This window comes from Panthera pardus, unplaced genomic scaffold (genome assembly GCF_024362965.1).
Source record: "Panthera pardus isolate Hobbes unplaced genomic scaffold, ASM2436296v1 HiC_scaffold_2, whole genome shotgun sequence".
Classification (NCBI taxonomy): domain Eukaryota; kingdom Metazoa; phylum Chordata; class Mammalia; order Carnivora; family Felidae; genus Panthera; species Panthera pardus.
The window spans coordinates 82,156,143-82,180,745 of NW_026526765.1; the positions used below are offsets into that span (position 1 = coordinate 82,156,143).

At 36.7% G+C, this 24,603-nt stretch overlaps 1 protein-coding gene across 11 annotated transcripts in view; it reads left to right on the top strand.

The window, feature by feature from the left end:
• MCTP1 (multiple C2 and transmembrane domain containing 1) overlaps positions 1–24,603 on the top strand; it is a 530,890-nt gene that overhangs the window by 324,259 nt on the left and 182,028 nt on the right. For 7 of the 11 annotated variants that reach the window (XM_019428810.2, XM_019428809.2, XM_019428806.2 and 4 more), the window contains 3 exons: positions 2,405–2,482; positions 7,660–7,830; positions 10,690–10,820. In XM_019428810.2, the coding sequence (XP_019284355.1) occupies positions 2,405–2,482; positions 7,660–7,830; positions 10,690–10,820 (380 nt within the window). The remainder of the gene's footprint in view (positions 1–2,404; positions 2,483–7,659; positions 7,831–10,689; positions 10,821–24,603) is intronic. The other 4 variants (XM_053907193.1, XM_019428803.2, XM_019428804.2 and 1 more) reach the window with 1 other exon arrangement.

The following is a 24,603-nucleotide window of genomic DNA, read 5'->3' on the forward strand; positions in this document are numbered from 1 at the left end:
AACCAAGAAAAGTGCAGGTATTATTTATATCTTCAGGTATGAAAGTAAGACCTTCAGAAAAAATATATTTATAACATTTAATTAAAAGTCCCCAAAGAAAAAGTGTAAGTCAAACCCAGGACTCATTATTTTTTTTACATTATTGGTGGAAACGAATACATTACGTTAGCAACAAGCCAACTTTAGCCAACAAGATTACAGCATATGTAATGATTTTCTATGAGTATATATTTTGAGCAAACATTGTAAAAGCTTGAGAACTTTTGTTTGGCTACAGTTAAGCTTTGAGACAGTAGTTAAAGCATCTGAAGTAAACATAAATACCTTCCTGACACCGTAAGTTATATCAAGAAGCAACAGAAATAGGAAAGAAAGTTGAAGGATAAAAACCAGGAGAATTTCTCTAAGGATTATAGTGCCGTGAATCATCTTCTAAGAAAAAAGGGATCGAAGCTTTATTATTACATGAGACACTTTAAACTAGGCTGGACAAAGCCCTGGGAAGGTTTTCTGTAAAGGCAATCCTGCTTTGAGCAGACAGATGGACTGTAGAACAAATCTGCTTGTTGGACTTCATCACCTAGGTGTAATTCACTGGAATCAACTCAGCAGGCAAAGGAAAAGATAGAACATGCCTGTGCCTGGGATTGAGCTAATAATTGCTCCACACTCCAGGCTTTGCAGCACAAAACAGTCATTCTAGGCTGTCATTATCTCTCCTTTGTAGTGTCTCGTGGATCATTTGATTAAATAAAAGCATGTGCACCTCTGTGCTGAAAATAGAGGTGAGCTGACTCCACACACAGCTATTGTAAAGACACAGTGATGTCTTTCACTCATTTCACAGGGTCTGGGGCTCATTTGGAAGGATTAGGTTGTACACAGGTAATGAAATCCAAGATAGCAAAAGCCAGGGATTATTTGCATATATCAGGGAGAAGATTAATATGACCGTGTGGGTTGTTATAGCCATATGTTAAATCTAGAGAGATTTTTTTGTTTGTTTTGATCTGTTTTTTAATCAGGATCTAGAATAATAGGATACCTCCTTCTGTTAGTGATCCAGTTTTTCAAGGAATTGAATTAAGAAACTTTAATAGCCAGAATTGAAGTACAGAAGTGTTCTCAGTTTATTTGTGAGATTCTACAATTTCACCACCTTATTAATAAATGTTAGACTATAATTCATTATGGAACACAGTTAACTCTCATATACTTTACTGAACAATATATGCTAGAGTTATCACCACCTGCCCACTTTTACTTCCTCTAAGTCCCTGATTAGCCTTTCTCAGTAATCTATACCCATGGATATATTTTGTCTAAACAAGAGTCAAAGTATTTCAACAAATCCTATACACATTCCCCCCTTTTTTTCTTTGTATTATGAACTTCTTAAGCTTTGTCCAAAGCATGAGAAATAGTGCAGAAAACCGTCAATTAGGTATCAGAAACCCAGATTCAAATCTCAGTCTTGCCAATCTGTAATCATTTGGCTTTGAGTAGAGTATTTATCAACTCTGTGCCTCAGTTTCTTTACCTTAACAATATTTGTCATGAAAGATGCTGGAGTATGAAAACCCCAGTGCCTAATAGTTGCTCAAAACATGCTTATTTCTTTGTGTATGATCTAACCTTTCACATGGGCCAAATCTCACCCTCCCTGTTGATGTTCTCATCTCATGATAATACTATTGTTTGAAGACTGTCCAGGTGCTCTCGTCATTGCATACAAACTTTCAGCTTATCATGATAGTTTCCTTCTAGTATTTCTTGCTCAGCTGTGTCTTTCTTAATCCATACCTCGATGCTCTTGGTCTTGGTAATACAGGGACTTTATGATTGCTTTCTTAGGCACGGGGCAACAAAGAGAAAATGGGGCAAATTATGTGGGGTAAAATTTCTCGGTTGCTTTAGAGATCTCTCTAATCATTGCAAAAGATTCGCATGTGGGATGTAGTTAGCATATCATAGTTGTTGCCTGTCCATGAAACACTCTTCTGGGGCCTTATCACTTTTTTGATGTTGGAAACAGTCTCCAAAATATTCTGAAGCAGCAGACTTTCCATGATTTCTCTTGCTATGGTTCTTTTCACTGCGACACCCATTAACAAAAAGCTGAAACCACTGAAGCAGGATCCATCACCATTTAATCTCTGTCCTTTATTTTCTTGACCATTGCATTATGCCACTAAAGAAAACAGTGGCTGAAAATTATATTATTCCATTGGCATTGATCTTCATTGTGCTAGAAGACGTTTTCCGACAGTGACTTGGGGGGCAAATACATATTCTTTTCCAAATAATGTTTCTTTGAAGAGTAATGCTGAACTCTAATTGAAATGAGGTGTTGATAGAGGCACAAGGCTTTCCCGTACAGCTCTGATCGTTCATCTCCATCCAGACGTGCGGCAGGCCTGCTTTTCCTGTCCTGGGCTTCTGCAGAGCAGAGCTTCAGAGTACTTATTACCAAAATGCACAAGTAAGTTCAGTCATTCAGTTTGTTTATTTCTTCTGAGCTTGCATGAGCTGTGAACTCTCCTGGCTGACTTACTGTTCTGAAAACCTATTCCCTAGCCTAACCTCTTTTATACATAGGAAAAGGAATTGAATTCTTGAATTCCTTTTCAAGGAATAACACATAAACTAATACACTTCTTAAAATGCTAGCTCACCCGTTCTAAAATCTTACTAAAGATATATGTCATTGACTAATTGCCTCAGAATTGGAAATTGATATTGTTACCTGGTGTGTTCATTTTCTTTATTAAATCTGAACTTGGATGAATATTCCTTATGCGAATGACCTCAAACTTCAGTGCGTGTGAGAATCATACGGGGCACATGTTGGAAATACATGCGTAGCTCTGCACCATAAGAACCGAATCATGTTCAGGAGGGTCAGGCCCACTAATTTCAACAAATTCACCACTAAAATTGGGAAATTACCTGTTTAAAAGTTCAAAGATTCTTTCTTCCTTTTGCAATGTTGGTTCTTTGCTTTGAAACTAAGTTCGTTTTCCTATTTATTCTTCCCTCCCTTTTCTCTCCCTCCTCAAACAGAATTCTGTTTCAACACAGACGTGGTTGAAAACATTCCCTGAGATAACTAAATCCCAGCTCTAATATGTTCGTTTTATTGAGGGATGTCTTGGATTTAACACTCCTTGCCACTTAGGTGCTCAATAAGTAATTTTTGGTTGACTAATTATCAATACTTCCGTCAATATATATTATTTAAGTACAGCCTAGGAGAAAAAAAATTAAAGGAGGAAAATTATAAACTTAACACAAGTTTGCAGTAGGCTCCTACTTCTCTCTTTAAATTTTCCAACTATCCAAACCAATCTGCTTTCCTAATCAGTAAATTTAGAAGCAGGACTAAACGACTTTAATTAGCATAAATGGTATCCATGCCAGAGAGTGGATAATGTTCACAACTGTAGTGATTAATAATAGTAATTAGAACATAGGAGAAGGCCAGTGCACACAACCCTTAGAACTTTTAAAGCAGGGGTTTGTACACTTGAGCATGTATCATAATGACCTTGAGTGAGGTCTGGGTAATCCAGAGCCAATTTTCTTGGTCTGGGCTGGAGCTAAAAAATGTGAATTTCTAGCCACTTTTCAGGTGACACTGATGCCATTGGTCTGTGGACCACACTTTGAGAACTTAACTATACAGAGGAAAGAAACTTTAAACAGAGCAGCAGGTGACTCAGAAAGTACCTTAAAGAGCATTAAAGCTAGTGGTTTTCAGTTTCTTTTTTCTTCCCCTGTGGAATTCCATTTGTCACCATCTCATCCACAAGCTCCTTGAAATTTTGATTTAAAAAAGTAATAAAAGTTATAAATGGCTATCTTAAGCAGGTTAAATCTTTTTTGTTTATGGAATATACTGTTTTCTTTTCAGGAGCCCCTACACACACAGACACCTCTAACTCCCCTTACTTCCCCCCCTCCAGCACCACACACGCAGAATAGCGGTCTTAGTACATGTGGAGCTCTAGAGTCGGGAGAACCATAGGTAAAAAAAAAAAGTGGGGCCCAGAGAGGGAGCAACATGCCCAAGTCACATTGTCAGGAATTGCCAGAAAGATGCAAATGGGTACTTATGTTAAATCATTGTCTTTCCGGGGCACCTTGGTGGCTCAGTCGGTTAAGTGTCCGACTTCGGCTCAGGTCATGATCTCACAGTTTGTGAGTTCAAGCCCCGCATCGGGCTCTGTGCTAGAAGCTAGAAGCTAGAAGCTAGAAGCTAGAAGCTCAGAGCCTGGAGCCTGCTTCAGATTCTGTGTCTCCCTCTCTGTCTGCCCCTCCTCTGCTCACACTCTGTCTATCTCTCTCTCTCAAAAATAAATGAACATTAAAAAAATTTTTTTTAAATAAAAAAATAAATGTCTTTCCTACTACTGGTGGTATAAGTTTATATCTTCCCTCTTTGCCTTATAATTTTACTTCAAGTTCCTATTCTTCACACTTACACTAAATATTTTTCTATTTCATGACTATGCAGTTAATCAAATCACAAATGAATTATGGAGCTTCTTTTTAGAAGAGCACCATTTTTGATAAAAGAAATTTTTGGAGAAGGAAAAAGTCCTTTTAAAATGATACCTGGTTAGTATGTCTTTGGGACCTCCTCCCCTTTTTCCTTTTAACCTTTCATGCATATCAACTTAATTCTCACATTTATTAACCCTGTTTGTGTGAAGAAATATGCCCCCTTCTCCTCTCCCTTAGCTTTCCAGGTCATTTTAGGAATGTTCTTCCAGGCTATAGAAAAGCATTTTGTAACTAATGGCAGTAGGTAAAGCCGCCATGAACTTCATTTTATTTCTGTGAAAGCATGAAAGATCCCATGGAGTATTCTTTCTCCTTCCCACCCTGTTAAGTAAAGTTCTTGTTCTCATGTGAGAAATGAAAGGAGGGACACGCAAGTAAGAGTTTCAGACATGGTACCATTCGAGAAACTAGCATTGCTAATGGAAGATGCTGTATAGCCTAGATTGTACCCACATATAATTTGAGTGCAGAGTCTGACTTCTACTTCTAGAGTGCATAGAAAATGTTATTGAGTATATCCATCAACAAGCTGAAATATTGTAAGAATTAATACATACGCTCATGTAATAGTAAAGAATACAGATGCTCATATAATAGAAAAGTAGAAGGTGATTTCACATACTAACCATGAAGGAAAAGCTAGACTGGAATGTCATTTCAAATATAATGACTCACTTACCTGGAGAATACCCTTTAGAAATATTATACTTAAATCATGATTACTTTTAAACCTAGGAGAGAGTCTCTACCCTAAAGACCAATATTGGGAGAAGCCCAGGAATGAAGGTCAGAAATACTGGGTTTTAGTCACACATCCAACATTTATTAGCCCAAACCACACTGATCCTCAAATTCTTCATCATTAAAATGGAAACAGCAAGCCTTGCCTTCCTACTTCACATGGTTTTAGTGGAAATGAAGTGATAAAATGTATACATGTACACTTTTAAATTCTATTTTAAGCTCTATGTAAATGGGTTGTTACTAACTCCTTGGTCTTCACCAAGATAATTATTTCTTCTTATCACAAATTCGTTTTTCTTCTTTCCTTCTTTGCCACTCCTATTCCTTAAAAAAACTTCCAGACCCAGAGTTTAGAACTTGTTTCTCTAGACTAGTCTTCAGTGAGAGGCCATCTCAATAGCAGCAGTGGTGGGTGGATGAATGGATGGATGGATAGATAGATCCATATCTATAGATAGATAGATGATAGATGGATAGATAGGTAGATAGATAGATAGATAGATAGATAGATAGACAAAATAGATAAATAAAAATACACTGTTATCTCTTGCTGAATTATATATTAATAAGTAGCATGAAATCTTAGAACCCCTTCAAGGTCACTTGGTACAAAAAATTTGTTTAATCGGGGAAATCCTTATCCAAACACAGTCCAGAGTAGAAACCCAATGTGTAAAACAGACGAGAGCAGTGGGACTCTAGCTGAAGCAGACTGTGGAGTCCTGGGGAAGTTACAGGTGGCCTGTGAAACTCCATGGCACCTCAGAACACTCTTGAACTCCACCCGTGGAGTTCACAAAGGTGTGCAGTGTGCAGGCACAGTCCTGTGTTAATATTAATAAGGCAAAGTCACAAAGTAATGTCCTGCAAAATTTGCTGGCCACCGAGGCAGGGAAATAGGCAATGTGATTTAGAGAGATTTCCATTAAAATGTTCAAATATTAAAAATATTGGTTTTTGAGGAGCATAGTTCTCATTTTGCTAATAAAACACCCTGACATGTATAACATTTTAAAATTTTTTAATGATTATTTATTTTTTGAGAGAGAGACAGACAGAGTACAGCTGGGGAGGGACAGATAGAGAGGTAGATACAGAATCAGAAGCAGGCTCCAGGCTCTGAGCTGTCAGCACAGAACCCGAAGCAGGGCTCAAACTCACGAACTGTGAGATCAACACCTAAGCCAAAGTCTGACACTTAACCTACTGAGCCACCCAAGGGCCCCTAAAATGTATTACTTTTAATAATGACAGATAAAAATGGCTATCACATTAGTGTGGTATGGAAAAGAAAAAGTAGGATTCAAGGTGGGAGAGGGAGATATACAAAATAGGCTATAACTTTATAATGGTAACAGACGGAATTAGACTGAAAGTAGAGTTAATCTATAATTTAGAAGTGGAGTACTTTGAGGTTGAGAGACATGTTAAATTTCTTCATGAAATGACTGTAAGTGAAGAAAACATGCTTGGCAATATGAAAGATATAGCAGTTTTTATAGTACTGCTTGGTTCTGAATCCAAATGGAAAAGATTTTAACATTTTAGCTACTTGGATTTGTATGTGCTGTTTAGTTCAAAGAGATTATAGAGCTGTTTTTTGTAGGCTTCCTAATGTTAAAATTTTTTATTTCATTTGCTTGTTTGAATATTGTGATTTAGCATTGGGCATAATAAAATCATTAAAGACAATGTTCAAGTACTAGAATGAGAAACTCAGTAACACACCCACCAATGAAAATCACATACGTAATTTAAAAAATTTTGATGCAAGTTTCAGCATAAACCAGACAACTCCGATGGGCATGTTGATTTTGTTTTCTGGTCTGTGGTACTTTAAGTAGTTCTCTAGTGAGTTCTCTCAGCTATCTCCTAACATAGCAATAAAGAAGGTTTTTAATTGAATAGAACTTATAACTAATCTTAAAAACCAACTTGTAACATGAAAGATTTTTAAAAATCATAACTAATTAAAAATTAAATATCACAGTGTGGATGAGGCCTTTGGTATTCCTAATAGTTTTTTGACACTGGCATATTTGACACAGAGGCAAATATTCTGATATTCTTGAAGTATCTACATCATGTAATTTAAAGAGTTGGAATATTAGCCCTTATTTTGAGCATTCACTTCTCATACAACAACCTTAAATTTATCATAAAAGGATAATTTCACATTCATTAACAATTCTGTAATTAATAATAATCTGTCAATTATGTTTATTTTCTTAAATTGTAACTACCTACCATTTTTATTTTCAAAAACTTGTAACAGGAGAAAGGGTAATGCCAGATAAGGTATTTGGGGTTAAAACTCAATAAGCTAACTCTGTTTTCCTTTACCCAAAGTTTCAGACCCAAAGTTTACGTCTATCAGACGTACACAGAAAATCACATCTTTGGAGAGGAATAGTCAGCATCACATTGATTGAGGGACGAGATCTCAAGGCAATGGATTCAAATGGGTTGAGTGACCCCTATGTGAAGTTCCGGCTTGGGCATCAGAAGTACAAGAGCAAGGTAACCGTATCTCTCTCCTGTTCCAGCCAGTCTTTGGAAGGCAGTGGTTGGTTAATAGCCATGCTTTAGGAGATAAAAACACTAGATACTTTTTAAAATGCTTAACAGAATTTCTTTTGAATATCACATCAGCAAACCAGACCAATAACTATATTATCACATTTCTTACTCAATGTGCTATGTGACCTTGCATAAAGTACTACTCTGCCTCAATGTCACCTATAACACAGGAATAATAGTTGGAACTATCTCTTTAAAAAAATAACAAACAAGCAATCAAACAAAACAAAAAAGGGCTGAAACAAACCTAAGTCGATGGCCTGGGACATAAAGTGCTCAAAGAGTGTTGGCTACTATAATTATTACAATTAGTACTGATATCAGTGCCAGAAATAGCCCTGTTTTACATACCATAAAAATCTTTGTTCCTTACTCTGAAACGTTTTATTCAAAATGACTTGCACCAGTGAAGATTGCAATTTTTGTTTGTTTGTTTTATTTATTTAGAAAACAAAGGGCCAAATTCCACTGTATGCTACAGGGCAAGTTACTCTGCCATTCCATGTCCCAATTTCCTCATCTGTAAGATGAGTGAGAATTAAAATAATGCCTACCTCGTAAAGTTATTGAGAAGATTGAATAAATATATGTTACGCACGTGAAGGGCTTGGAATACTGCCTTGTCCATAATAAATAATAAATGGTAGTAACAGCAGGAAGAGCAGCAGCCTTAAGAACAAGATATTGTTTAACAACAATTATATTAATAGTAATAATACATTAAATAATCATATTAGTGTCATATTTTTGATAGAAGGAATTATAATCAGTAAAGGTCATAGTAGTCATAGTTATATTTGGAACACATGTCTTATCTGTGTTGTATCCAAATAAAACCTCTTTGGGGTGCCTATCTGGCTCAGTCTGAAGAGCATGAAACTCTTTATCTCAGGGTTCTGAGTTGGAGCCCTACACTGGGTGTAGAGATCACCTAAATAAATAAATAAAAACTTTAAAGAAAACAAAAAACAGCAAAAAACAAAAACAAAACACAATACAACCTCTTTAATGGTCAGCTTCTACAGCTACTATTCATAGCTTGAAAACTCATCCTATCTATCTTGTATTAAAAATCACATTCTACTTTGATGAGAATAATTTCACTTTGACATTACCATTTTCAAGAACTTTTGATAAACAGCCTGCCTAGGTTCCTTCTGGCACAGGAAGTTTTCATCAGTAACTAAGGGGGTTAGTAATATCACAGAGCTAACTCATTAGTAGGCAGTGAGAATTGCTCTCAGGCTGATTGGTTATCTTCTTGAATGCCCACGTGGAAGGGGAAAGCATCATTTCTGACCTGAAGGAAAATCATATAGGGAAGACAATCCTAAAAAAGGAAACTGAAAAATTAGGCTCTTTATGGCCAAATAAGTAAGATAGACCATCCCCAAAACACCACAGAAGTGCATCTGAGCCCAATAATGAGAGGTTTGAATTATCATAGGATCCATCGAATGCCATCTTTTTCTTTTTTTCTGCCATGGACTTAATAACGTATTTTAAGGAAACTACTGATTCCAAAAATAGGTACCTATGACCACTTCTGTCTTGTCCTTTATCAATTAACATCATCTCTGTGTTCTGGTAGGCTTAAAACATTACTTATTTTTTATAGTTCTGCTCTTTAGGTATGAAATATGAAATCTAGCTATGGACATGTGTCTCTCTTTGCTCTTTCCTTCCATGATATATTGCTGATTAATTTCAGATTATGAACTTTAAAAATTGTGATTCATTTGTATTACCTTTGCACATAACATACTTCATTGCTTTCAGAGTCTTTACATCTGAAGATTTGTCTCTCATACATTCAAAAGAGAAAAGGCCATTGCATGCGCTCCTGCTAAAAAGAAAGAATAGGGAAACAAATATGAATGTTTTTAACCCAGTGGTGAATGAAGTTTCAAAGCACATCAGTATGGGTCACTTCATTCATTGATTCTACCAGATGTCTTATCTGAATGCTTGAAGTTACACAATTGCACTTCAGAGACCTTTCTGGTATTTGCAACATAGAAATTGTACACACACATTCATATTAATTTACAAACATTTTTGGCTGATCGTTTTGGGGAAAGAGACCTGAAGCTCTAATCAAAGACCTGAGTTAGAGTCTAGATACTAAAACGTAATGATTTGGGGTTGGTCAGTAAAACTCCAGGTCTCAGTTTCTCCAGATATAAAATCAGATGAAACATCAATGCTATGATTCCAACATAAATGTCTGCCCGACCACCCCAGAGTTTCCTCCTTGCTGTTTCCTCCTGCTCCCATAGAACTTCACTGTCTGTTGTTTCATTACTATTTATTTTTATTTTTATTTTTATTTTTATTTTTATTTTTATTTTTACAGATTTAGCTCAGAATTCCCTTGTGTGTAGGGAGTAAGGGAAAAAGAACTCTGGGAATCCACATAGTCCTTTTTTAGGAGATGACAGGCTGAGAGTTATGTCTTTGTGCATTAACTGGTTATGTAAAATAAATGCTAGTATCTGAGTGAGCCATTTCACGTATAGACTATTTGCCTTTTCTGTATAATGCATATCTCTCATCTCTTATTCAAGATGGTGAAGGCATGCCCTTTGGTTTTCAGGACATATCCTTTAGGGTTCTTTCAGATGATATGCAGTAAGGTTGCTAAAGAGCTAATGACATTTCCATCATTTCTGGAAGCTTTTGTTCAAATCTCACATACACTTTTGTAGATAGTAACTTGATTTTGATATAATGTCTCAAAGTTAGATATTTTTAAAAGACTTATATTTATAAGACAATAATTACTTTTTGGTCTTCCAGATTATGCCAAAAACTTTGAATCCTCAGTGGAGGGAACAATTTGATTTTCATCTCTATGAAGAAAGAGGTGGAATCATTGATATCACTGCCTGGGACAAAGACGCTGGGAAAAGGGATGATTTTATTGGCAGGTTTGTACAACTTGGTATTTTTGGTTCATCCTAGAGAGGGTGAATTTTTTTAAAAGGATAATCGCTTTCTGTCTAGTTATTGTAACTGATCTTTTACCATTTTGAAGGAAGGGATCTGACCAAGGTAAAGCAATGCTTGGGTAAAGTGAAAAATAGATTTGAAGACTGACCAGTAGGTGGCAGTTTTGACCAGTCCATGGACAGGCTATCTGAATTTGATATCCAGAAATTTTCTCCAGATGTCAGAATATTGTGTGTAAAAGTTATGGGAATTGAGAACGAGGAATCTCATTTGATCAAGATACTTAAAGAACAAAGAGCTCATTCATAGTCTGTAAAGTGATCTAAGATAATACTACTTTTCATAAAGCATATTGTGAGACCATAAAATGCATTGTTTCCTACAACCCCCCTTCAAGGTAGAGAATCTTTATAATCTCCAAGGAGTTCATAAATCTGTAGAGTTCTCAAGTTTTAGTGATGGAAACATGTAAGAGAGGCAGATCCATGTTAATCTAATAATGCAGTGAAGGAAGGAGTATTCTGAGGCCTAATGACATCTCTCCACAAAGACAAGTTTATTTTGAATGACTACTTGAATTATATGAACTGTTTCCTTGCTTAAAATCTGTTTTTATTTTTTGATATGTATGTGCCTTTGTAGAAAAACATATTGAAACCTGCCTATATTAAAATAAAGTACAATGTACAGGAGAATTTGTTGGTTTAGAAAATTCTTTCTTCATTGCAGGTCACATGAATTCCAAGTCTCTAAACACACAGCCTGAAGAAATGCATACATACTAATAATAATTAAGGAAATTTTATGCTAGAAAAGTAAGAACAGGAATCTGACCCAACATATTTATCTCTTTGTTTTTGTTTTTTTTTTTTTTTGTGACTCTGATATATATTTTTTAAACAATGGTTTTCTTTATAGGATTATAAAGTGAGAGGTTAAATAGCTTCATTTATACTTTAATATTTTACTTGTAAAATGAAATGGAAAAAACTACCATAACCTAATACTGTTTCAATCATTTTTAAAGGACAGGTCTTCACTGCATATTTTTTCCCTTTAGTAAAACACTATTTTCGGAGTTTTCTTTAAGTTTGACTTTGTTCTCTTTGGGATACACCACTAGCTTAAGTAGCAGTGTATATCTGTTGATACACTGAACACCTCTCATTATGATTATATATCTATGTTTCTATCTCCCTCAACATGCTACGAGCTCTTTCAAGTAGGTGCTGTCTAGCTGTTCCTTGAATAATTCATTTTCATAATTTATGGCAACATTAGCTATATTTGGTTACCATAAGATAAATCAGTATGACTGTCATGTGTAACTTGCTACCTCAATCTCTTTACTTTATAATCATACTTATATTGGTAAGATAATGAAATCATGGCTACAGCATACTGCCTTCCTGTACTTCTGGGTCCATATTACATGAAGTACATCTTATCCCTTTTTCTATTTTTTTCCTATGATAACAGATATCCTTTTATATATTTTATTCTTTCTTTGAAAATAATTTCCAAATTTGGAAATTATGATGATTTCTCAGCCCATCTGGTACTGACCTTTACCTTTTCCTCACTTTGTAATATTATGAATTCTTCAAGGGCATGGCTAATTATATTGCGGAAATGGTTGGTAGAGAGGGGGAACTGTTCATCTCATTTCACCTTGTTTCTATAGGTTTGCCCATAATTTGGCAAATTTTGAGAGATCTGATTTGAAGATCTCAACTGGCTGATCTGAAGATCATAGGGATTGTTTTTGATAACTGGGGGAGCTAAGGAAGTCTTAAGAAATTTGGGAAGAGAAGAAATTCATTTCTGGAGCTTTGTTGTTGGTGAGCATGTGGAGGTGCTAGGAGATTGGCATGCCTGAGTAGGCGTGGAAGCTCTGTGTCCTTTCCCCCTACCTTGTCTGGGTATCTCTTCCATCTGGCTGTTCCTGAATTATCTCTTTTTATAATAAACTAGTAATCTAGTTGGGTGTATATCCACCCTTTTTATTTTTTCTAGATCTTGGAGGTGTTACCACCTGTGTATAGTTTCTAGCTTGGGCTTTGCCTAGATTGTTAGACAAGTTTTTTATTTTTGTTTTTAATTTGAGACAGCATGTGTGAGCAGGCAAGAGGGACAGAGGGAGAGAGGGAGAGAGAGAGACAGAGAGAGAGAGAGAGAGAGAGAGAGAGAGAGAGAATCTTAAGCAGGCTCCACACTCAGCACAGAGCCCTATGCAAGGCTTGATCTCACAACCCTGGGATTATGTCCTGAGCCAAAATCAAGTCAGACAATAAATCGACTGAGCCTGCCAGGCGCCTCTAGACAGGTTCTTTATATTCATGGTTATTACACAGGAGGACCCAGCAAACAGAATCAAGGAGCCCTAGGCCCTATCACCCACACTGCCTTGATAGGCACAACTTTGTGCTCTTCTTCCTAGTACTTTGGTGGGATTAAAACTGGCTTGGGTGGTAAATCCAAATGCTACCATTAAAGAATCATAGGGTTTTTTTAAAATTCTTATTCATTTTGAATAAATTACTTTTACCTCAAGTTACATTTTTTTTCTAAATATAATAAAAACTTACCCATCAGCCTCACTTTAAAAAAAATCCATTTTGGGGCACCTGGGTGGCAAATTCAGTTAAGCATCCAGGTCAAATCCTTGATTTTGACTCAGGTCATGATCTCATGGTCCAGAGATCAAGCTCCTTGTCAGGCTCCATGATGGTCATGGATCCTGCTTAAGATTCTCTTTCTCCCTCTCCGCCTGCCCCTCCCCAGCTTGTGCACACAAGAGTGCACCCGTGTTCTTGATCTCTTTCTCAAAAACAAAAACAAAAACAAAAACAAAAACAAACCATTTTTGGTCATATGCCAAACATAACAGCCTATAAAAGCAATTTAAGCCAAAAAAGTTTTAGAGTACACAAGAGCACAGGTGTAGGCAAGATGACTCTTTAGGACACTTTTGAGTATCAGTTAAAACCCCTTTATACAATAAAGGGGGTATTGTCAAATTTTGAGGTAATCACATATGTTCAGTAAAAACTTGTTGTATGCTTGGCCAATTTAACCAAGGTGCCTGTTGCAGAAAAAGGAAATGACTATGGTAAATCATTATTTCAAATCTATTCAATGTCCAGATAGCACCAGCAGCTCAAGGTCTCTACTTTATGTTTATTAAATTATACTTTAAACACATCCTGCCATTGAAAAGCAAGATATTATTATACCTAAGTGGTAGGCAGAATAAAGTCGCTGTGTTTATGTGAAGTTTGTGTAGTTACATTGGAAATAATGCAGATTGTAATAAAATTCCTCAGTTCCTAGGGTAGTTTAAATGAGAATTCCTTCCATTAAATGAGAGTTCTAGGAGTAAAGTAATAGGAGTAAAATCCATCATGGTCTTCTGTCTTGTTTTGCAAGCTATCATCACAACATTTTATGCCCTGTTAACATTTATTTATTTATTTATTTATTTATTTATTTATTTATAAATATTTTTGCATGTAGCTAATATAAATTTAAGGTATACAATAGCTGATTTGTGGCATTTATATATTATAATATGATTGTCATGGTAGCTAGAGTTAGCACCTCTATCACATCAAATTATTTCTTTTTTTTGATGAGAATAATTAGGTATGTCTGTATTAACTTACAAATTAGAGACTATTCTGGGAGTTGGCTGGGAGTTAGTGAGTAGATTTAAAGTTGGCCATGAAGGATAATACTGTTATTTCCATGACTGTTAATTTTTTTTAAGGATACTACCTAAATTCAATCCTACATTTGAGAACAGTTGCATGGATCGGATTATCTACGTAGACTAGTTTATTGTGTTATGGTTTTGTTATTGTCCACTTTATTTTCCAGTTTTGGTCACATATAATGATTTTTGAAAATGTGTTTTGTTGGGGCGCCTGGGTGGCTCAGTCGGTTAAGCGTCCGACTTCAGCTCAGGTCACGATCTCGCGGTCCCTGAGTTCGAGCCGCGCGTCGGGCTCTGGGCTGATGGCTCAGAGCCTGGGGCCTGCTTCCGATTCTGTCTCCCTCTCTCTCTGCCCCTCCCCCGTTCATGCTCTGTCTCTCTCTGTCTCAGGAATAAATAAACATTAAAAAAAAAATTAAAAAAAAAAAGAAAATGTGTTTTGTAAATAATGTATGCTCAATAACAGGATTTTGAGTTTTTGGGTTTTTGGTTTTGTTGTTTTTTGTTTTTTGTTTTTTGTTTTTCATTATGAAGACAAGGCTGGCTATGAGTGAAAGGGCCACTTGCAAATTTGGAGTGTTGATACAGTGAAAGCTATTTAACACTGAACATTGCCCTTTGCAATTCTCTCTTGAACCCATGCAGTCAGGCTTATGCCACTAATAGTCCATACAAACTGCTCTTGTCAAGGTCCCCTGTGACCACTGAGTTGTTAAATCCAATGGCCGATTTTCAACCTTCATCTTAATTTCATCCAGAAGCAGTACTGGACTTGGCTGATTGCTTCATTACCTTAAAACACCTTTTTCACTTGGCTTTTAAAACACCAGACTCTTTTTCTTTTACCTCATCACTTGTTCCTTCTTGGTCTCATTCACAGAATTTTCCTCATCTCCCTGCTGTTTTAGTTCTAGAGAGCCTCAAAGCCCACTCCTTGGGCATCTTCTCTGTCTACACCTGCTCCCCTACTGATTCCATCTACTCTTGTACTTTCCATACTGTCTGAGATCAATAATGACAACGAGCTCCACTCCATAACTCTTCTCTGAGCTCCAGATTCCACATCACCTCCCTGCTAGATATCTCCCTAGAATGCCTAATAGAATTCTTCAGTTTAGAAGGTCCAAGGCCAAACTTCTGATACCCAATATCCCCAAATCTTCTCTGCCTTTCAAATTCTCCCGTGTGTTGCTAATGCCAAAACCATAGAGTCCTATTTGCTTCTTTTCTTTCTCTCACTCTTATCAAACCCGTCAGCAACCTACCAATGATTCCTTCGAAATGTATTCAGAATTCACTCCTGTCATTATCTTGATCATAATAATTCTGGTTGAAGCTACCATCAACTCTCATGTAGACAATAGCCATAGCCTCGTGTTCTTCCTTCCACAGAAAACAAATAAAATAATTTGACTCCTCTGCTCAAAACCCTTCAACACTTTTCCCATCCTAATCTGGGCAAAACCTGGCTAAGTCCTTATAGTGGCCTATAATGCTTCTCATGATCCAGCCCCATTACCACTCTACCCTGAACTTTTGCTGTTCCGCCCCTTTCTCCCTCTACTCTGTTCCAGCCTCTTTGCTCTTCCTCAAGCACACCAGACACCCTCCCACCTGAGGACCTTCCCCTGCATCTGTGACACTCTTTCTTCAGATATCCACCTTGATTGCTTCTTTATCTTCTTCAGGTCTCTGTACAAATGTCACATCAGGGAGGCATCCATACCAACCCTATTTAAATCCCCCCTTTCCCCTATCCTGCTTTGTTTTCCTCCATAGAAGTAACCACCATTTGACCTACTATACATTTCAGTTATGTGTTTTATCATTTATTTCCCACCACTAGAATATAAGCTTCGTGAAGGCAGAGAATATAAGCTTCGTGAAGGCAGAGAGTTTTGAGTGTTTTGTTTTTGTTCACTGTCACATTCCCAATGCCTAGAAAAGTATATGGCATATAATAGGTGTTTAATAAATATTTGCCAGGTTTTAATTTAAAGATCTGAAGTTTGATTTAATACTAAAAATTATGGCTCTTCCTTCTCTCAGTACAGTTGACCTTTAAACAACATGAGCTTGAACTACAGATGTCCACGTATACAGAGATTTTTTTCGATAAATATTGTAGAGCACTATAAATGCATTTTCTCTTCCTTATGATTTTCTTACTGACATTTTCCTTTCTCTCACTTTCTTTTTTGTGAGAATATAACATATAATACATATAACATATAAAATATATGTGAATCATCTATTTATGTTATCAGTACGACTTCCTGTCAACAGTAGGCTATAGTAGTTAAATTTGGGGGAAGTCGGAAGTTATACGCAGAAGTTCTACTGTGCCAGGGGGCTGGTGTCCCTAACCCCCATATTGTTCAAGGGTTAACCGTAAATTCATGATTTAACAATAGGCATCAATGCAGAGGCAATTAGAATGGTATGACTTAGTGGCAGGTATAAAATTTCAGTGTAATTGAAGAAAGCTATGTATATATAATCCAAAAGGGGAGAATTAATGAGTTAAAGGTGAAAGTACCTGAGTAATACTTATACTTAAAAAATACTGAATTGTTGCATTTTTTTTAAAGTAGTCTACACTTTTACCCAATACTTATAACTTTTTCATCATTATTATATCCAAAGAGTTAATGCCCCCTGGTAGGTAAATTTTACAGAAAAATGAAATTACCATGAATAGAAAGAAACAATAGTAACAGTGCTCTACAATGAATAGGGCACAATTACATTAGCTCACTTTTAGGGGATAACAAGAGTCGTTCATATTATGCCAGTTTTGTAGATGCAAAAAGTGAGGCAGAAGATAGATTTAGAGGTTGCTCAGCTAGTATGCATCTGGGTGATTGATCTGAGATTCAAATCCAGAACTCCTGGCTCTAAAGACCACACTCCTTTCACTTTGGTCTTGAACCCAGTATGTTCTGAAGCCATGAAGTGCTCAATAAAATGCCAGGTAGTCCATAAACCAACTCAGGTGGTCTACACAATAGTGCAAGTTTGAACAACACATTTTACCTGTCGCTGAACTACAAATATCAAGTAAAGGTGAAATAATGTTAATCTGCATGTAATTATTTAACTTTCTGATCACCTGCATTTTGGCAGGCAAGACGGACTGCCACCTTTACGATAATCAGCTAATAAATCCTCATGATTGTTACACTTTTATGCAGAGCAGTAATCTGAACAAATTGGCTGCTGACAGCTGCGGTAAATTGCCAAGAATGAGTGCTGTCAGAGAACAAGTTGTTTTTATGAACGTGCAGAATAAGTAAATCCTGTGTCAAGCAATTTTATTCAGTTGGAGTTATTTGCAACCCAATATAGCAAGATTTATGGCATTATTTATTAGTGTGCAAAATGCTTGTTTATCTTGAAAGTGGCATTGATTTGGGGTACATATATTTTCGGTTGGGGAATTGCTACTGACTTTATTTGTTGCATTGTTATCGGGGCTGAGGAGTTGGTCCTGCCCATGAGAACAAAGTGCTACAGATGTAAGCTTCGCTAGAGAGATCTATTTCAACAAAATTTTTATTAATGGTGTTTGATAAGAAAAACTTATTCCAAATGGGCAAGTTCTGGATGAAGAACAAATGCTTCCAGAATCTACAACCATAAAAATAAATCTGTGACTCTTGTGTGTAATGCCAAAGGAAACAGAACGTGGGATGTGTAGGTGCACACATATGTGTGTTCCTTATAGCATGGCAAATGGGGAATACAGCCTTTGACTTTGGATATTAACAAAGTTAATGTTCTCTGAAGGTTGAAGGTCAGTGCATTTGACACTCTATAGGCTCTGATTTGCATAGGTTCTTATTTATGATACCAATTCTCCAATAATCCTTTTACTTCCTACATAGAACGAAAACAATCCTCCTGCATTAATTTGAAAGCACAAAGACAGCTAGTCAGAAAATTCTAAACTGAAGAGAGTTTTTTCATGAAATCATTATATTTCACTATTTTTCTCACTGAGGATTGAGTGAAATATTTCATTAGTGAGATTGACCATATTTAAGGAAAGAATGGAATATGTCATTGATTCTTGTCTTGGTTTTCCATATAATCAACCTAAGATTTCAATCTATTTTCCTGCGTGGGTTACTATTCTTTTCTTCTGAAGACTTCCTCCAAAAGTTCATACTCAATGCAGTGTTTCATATACAGTGGGCAGAGTTTCCAAAGACAACTTTCAGGCACCACCGTGTGTATATTAAATAGTTTACCTTCATGTCAGGCAATGGAGATTGTCACAAGTTGCTCTAATACAGCACTCTCCCCGAACAGAGTTAAACAGTGACAACTTCTAACAACAGAAAAGCAAGAGCAGCCTGAGCATTTTGTAATGTCAGAGATGGTGTAAAAACTGCATAGTTGTGAAACTTGAAAACACGTTAGTGGTTACGTATTGTAGTCTTGAAAATGCAAAAATTCTAAGGAATTGTGTATTATATTGATCCATAGTATAAAATTTTGTAATATATCATGTGTTATTAGTCTTACTAATGTAAAAGCGTTCTCATATATTACAAAATCTCAAAAAGCTTCATAATGTTATTATTACATTTGGCCACAATTATGTAAAATATGTGGTGTTGTTTTTTTTTTAATTACCACCCCCCACCCCCACCAAAGAAATTCCATAGAGGCTTGTCTTCCTATTCTGAAGACTTTGTTTTCAAATGTCTTGCTAATCATGATGGCTTTATAATATCATTAGCTAATACTTCAAGGCACAGCACACACTGAACAAGTTTATTGTCAACGTAGATGTAAATTTCTATTGCAAATATTGTCTTGATAATTTGGGGTTGTTTGGGCTGAATTCTTGCTAGATCTGATTAGACCATCATTGGTTTGTGAATCAGAATGTGGCTGACATAGAGCTCAGCTAAGAGCAGAAGTGGTGTCTCTGCAGATTCTTGTTTATCATTCTGCTCACTGGTGCTTGTTCAATTAGCATTATCTTCAATCCACAGTTTCTTTACTGGGATCTTTTAAAGCCAATTGTCCATTTTGTGAGGATTAGTTCAGTTAAAACTAGATTATATAATCTGTAAATCCATTTAACAAGGCATATATGAACTGCAATTCGGTGAAAGCAAGTCAGCAAGTAAGGGGGCCACTGTCTACCCCTCTATGTTATGTAGTTCCTACTCTTTCCTAAAATACTTACAGGCCATAAGTGACATACCTGATGCATGGGACACCTGTGTTAATGCATATATTAAACATTTATAAAGCTTGATTCTTGACCTGTTTTTAAATTAAAAAAAAAATCCCAATAGTCCTAACATTTACTCCTGCACCCCAGTGTTCTCACACGTATGTACATGTATACGTGCAGGGTGCTAAGCTCAAGACTATTTCATCTGGGAGGAATATCACTGGTCACTAGTTCAGGCACGGCAGATAGAAGGACAGAGGAGAAAAAAAGATGGTAAGAGCACTGAAATTTTACTCTGTACTCTTAAGGGGAAATGTCACCAAATAAATGTGACATATTTCTTTCATGTGACTAAATGCATACAGTTTTTTAAAAGCACAAAGAACTTTAAGGTTTCATATGGAAGTCAGGAAACTTTCAAGTTCTTGCCATCATTAAATTTCTCTGAGCCTCAATTTCCCCATTTGTGGAATGAGAGAAAGTAGCTTTGAAATCTTCAGTTTCAAATCTGTTTTGATTCTTCTATTGATTGATGGACTGATGAGCTGGGTTCAGAATATATAGCAAGTTTTTAAATTTTCCAACATCAAACCGAGGCATATACAATAATATAACCACATATTATATTTAGATAGTACTTTCAACTTTTCAAAGTACTTGCTCATCTGTTACTCCTGTGTTCTTACAACTCTATGCAAAGAGGAGGCATTTAAAAAAATTGTTTTCCATTTTTTAAGTGAACAAAGCTGATGTACAAAAACTTTAAGTGACTTGCATAATAGCACAATGCTAATGAATAAGCTTTATTAAAACTTTGGTGTTCTGAACCCCTGGTCGCAGAGTCTGAAGCCATTTGAACTTTGTTCAAGGCAACACGCTGAGTCTGTGGTAGTTCTGGGAAAAAGGAGATGAGAAATTAGTGGGCTTAGAATGACTGAGTTCCTAAAATCTAATAGAGGACACATAACAGAGGCCTGACACACTTAAATAGTTCATGAATAAATGGGTTAATGAGTGAGAGAAACAAGTGTTGAAATCAAACCCCTTTCTAGGGGGATAATAGAGGGTGGTAGAATGGGCACATTACACACTAGCCCTGGTCTGCTACTGTCACCGTGGGTAAATTTTGGACCTCTCTTCACGTCCATATTGTCCATAAGTACTTTAATACTTACAAAGCATCAACTATATTCTGGGTGCTATGCTAGATGCCTGCCATTCTGCCAACTGCAGGCTATTTCATTGAGAATTATTAAACTTGGCAAGCAAAGATAGATATATTAGCTCAGGCAGAGGGTTGCTTTATCCAAACACAAAGAAAGAGCTACGCCCTAGCATGGATGGTGGGAGAATCATCAGCTGTCTGCAATGACTTGAGTCATAAATGTGAGTCAGCAAACGACAGCTGATGGTAAGTCATGGAGTGCACCATTGCCTTGTTAAGGATATTTCAGAAGTAGTGGGAACCTAGGGGAGGGGTGTAGTTAGGTTTGTGTTTTAGACATCTGTTACTGAGGGGATTGAATTGTGTCAATGGTTTTCACATTAGCCAAACTCCCTAAAAAAGAGAGTTTGAGGCAATGATTAAGTTCTGATGCTTTATTGGGAGATAGAACCCCGGGCACTGAGAGTGAGAGACAAAAAACATAAGGCAGGGAAGAGTAGGAGGCAATGCAAGGCAGTATATTGGTGGGATGGCCACTGTTTCCTGAGTTTCAGAGACAGAGCTGGTTGCTATGCACCCACCTGGCCACATGTGGACAGGTAATCTGGAGAATCATCCTTTGAAGCAGTCTGTGAGAGGGAGAGTGTTGTGGGGAGTTATCTTCCCAGCTCCTATTCCATTAATCTAAGTTCACCCCACCAGAAGGCTATTGTTGCATCTTGTTTTTCTGGCTCTTGATCAGGGAACCAGATCCCACAACCCACCGTATGGCTTGTCATCCAAGTGAGGAAGTGGTCTTAGAAGTTAGAAACTTGGGACATGTGGCCATTAGGCCTAGATGCACAATGGCAGCCAAGGGGAGTGCCCAGCTTATTTTGGCAAGTGAAAGTTGAGTCAGTCCTAGATGGAAGCTCCATGAGGACTCAAGCACAGTTAATCGGTCATGATGGTGGGATGAAAAGCAGACCCTCAACCAAAGTCACAGTTGAGGCAAAGCAGGCAGCAGATGACCCATGACCCAGGAAGCCTTGGTTTCAGGAGAATCTAAGGGAATGAAAAGATGTATCCAATAAGTTTTCAGCTTACATGTGGAACCACAATATGAAAACAGATGTAAGAGAAGCCGTTTTTTGAACTAGAGAGGAAAGTCCACACCTTAGTTTTTCACCCTTCTCCCCTCCACGGCAACTTTTGAGGTACCCCCTTGGAAGACAGTCTGAAAATAGATTATCTGCCCTCTAGCATCAACATAAAGGCTTTTCTGGAAGATGTGTATAATACGTTTGAAGAATAGTATTTTGTTGACTAAAAGATGAATTTGTTCTCTTAGGTTTTTGGTTTGTGGAATTGCAAAGAAAGGATGCAAACAAGTGTAAACATGGATAGAGTTGTAACACATTGTGAAATTGGGGGTTTTCAGGAATTTGAAGTTTATCTAGTTCAATTACCTCATATTGCAGATGAGGAAACTGGAATTCAAGAGAATAAGTTTTCTTGGAAAAGGTCACACAACTAATTAGTGACAGATGGAGGGCTGAAATGAAGGGAATCTGACTCCCTATCCTGGGCTCTTTTCCTTGAGTACATATCTGCGTATGTACTTTGGGACTTCATGAATTTGCTTCATTGTTCTTTAAATTTTCATTTTCACTTTGATAACAATGTCAAACCATTAATTTATGCCAATTCTGACCATCCAGATGACCACCAAGGACTTCTATATCCAAACCGTAGTGAATCTTTCCATCCTTTAGAAAATAACAGTACAAGGTTGCTAAATACAGGTGAATCTGCCTGTTGGGCTGCTATCCCAGATACAGACTGTTAAAAACAACAGAAATTTACTTCTCACAGTTCTAGAAGCTGGTAAGTCCAAAATGGAGACACCAGCAGATTCTGTGTCTGGTTTCCTGGTTCAGAGACTGCTGTGTTTTCTCTGTGTCCTTACATGGCAGAAGGAGTGAAGGATCTCTCTGGGGCCTCTGTTATGAAGGCACTAATCTCATTCATGAAGAGGCACTAATCTCATTCACCACCTTCATGACCTAATCACCTCACAGAGGCCCCACCTCATAATACCATCACATCGGCCAATAGGTTTCAACATAGGCATTTTGGAGACAAACACTCAAACCATGACACTGGTCTGTAGCAATAAGCACTGAATTTGGAACAGACTGTTGTGGGAGTTCTGTCGTTGTACATATTTATTCAGCAGCAATAAAGGGGTAGCAAAGACTTTTTTCCACAAAATTCCAGCAATAATTTGATTTAATACTCACTTAATGCAGATTTCAGTGGTGCCATGATGCTAACTTCATTCTCAAGTTAACAAGACAAGTTGGCTCAGTTATCAGGCAACATTTCATTTAAAATAGCATCTGAGGATTACTCCTGAGCAGAGTTTTTAGATGAAGAGTAGAGCTGAATAACCCCAACTAGCAAAAAGAACCCTGGAGTCATTAATACTCTCTTCAATACATTTATATAAATAAGCATTTTCTACATTAGAATTATTAAAGTCAAAATTATGAAACATTAAATATAGGATAGAATCTGAGACCATTTCTACAAGAATACCCAATATTGAAACTTTAGTTGCAGCAGAAAAGCATAATCTTCCCTATAAATTTACAATGTTAACTTAAGTTTTATTAGTTTCATAGTTTTGAAAATTCAATTTGTATATTTTCTGAGTTTATCTTCTTATAAAAGCAATAATTTACAGTCTTCTTCCGTAGTTTATATATATTTTCAAAGTATAAAAATAACATAATTCCATGCTTCAAAACTGAAAAAAAATTCTGTTAAAAACAAGTCCAGATATTACCCAGTTTAATAACCAATGCAAATAGACACACTTCCTCCTGGGATACATGGTTACTTAGTGAAGGCTAGTCCAGGAAAAAGCCTAGATCTTGGATTCCATTGTGTCAGATTCAGGTCCCAGCTCTGCTGATAACTAACTGTATAGCTCCATTAAGTCATGTATCTTCTCTGGCCTTCAGTTTTCTCTTTGTTAAATTAAGGAGATTGTAAGGATCACAAATACCTATGCCTGTTGGAATCAGATACAGAGTTAAGTGAAATAGACCAGTTGTAAATAATAGACAGCATTAGGGATAGTAATTAAGTCAGAGGACATTTGCTCTGTCTTAAAATGTTTTTAATTCAAAACTTTTTTAGCACTACAAACAAAAACAGTATATCAATGGGCCAGATTTTATCTGAAAGTTGCCAATTTGCAACTCTTGGACCAGAGCATCTTTAGAGAACCTTCCCCAAGTCTAGAGCATCAAATGCAATGACTCTAACATAAATGAGGAGTAGGCCAGCATCCATATGACCAGTGTAAAATGGTAATAGCCAAAGAAGGAAATCTTCCAGAAAGCTGTGATGTATTTTAAGAGTGATACAGTGTCACACAAAAGAGTAAGGCGAGGATGAGACTGGGAAATGCATGATCCAAATGAGCAAAAGATCTTTATTCTTCCCAACTTTATCCAACCAAAAGTACTGTGTGAATTGTAATCCCTGTTCAACTCTCTAGTTTCATACTCCCAATCTAATCCAAAGACTCGTTTACATTCAACAAACTCCAGGTAGGCACTATGCCAGTTGCTGGAAAGATCTGTAGAAAATCATATTGATGTTCTTCCTTTTTATTAGAAAATGCATTTGATTGGT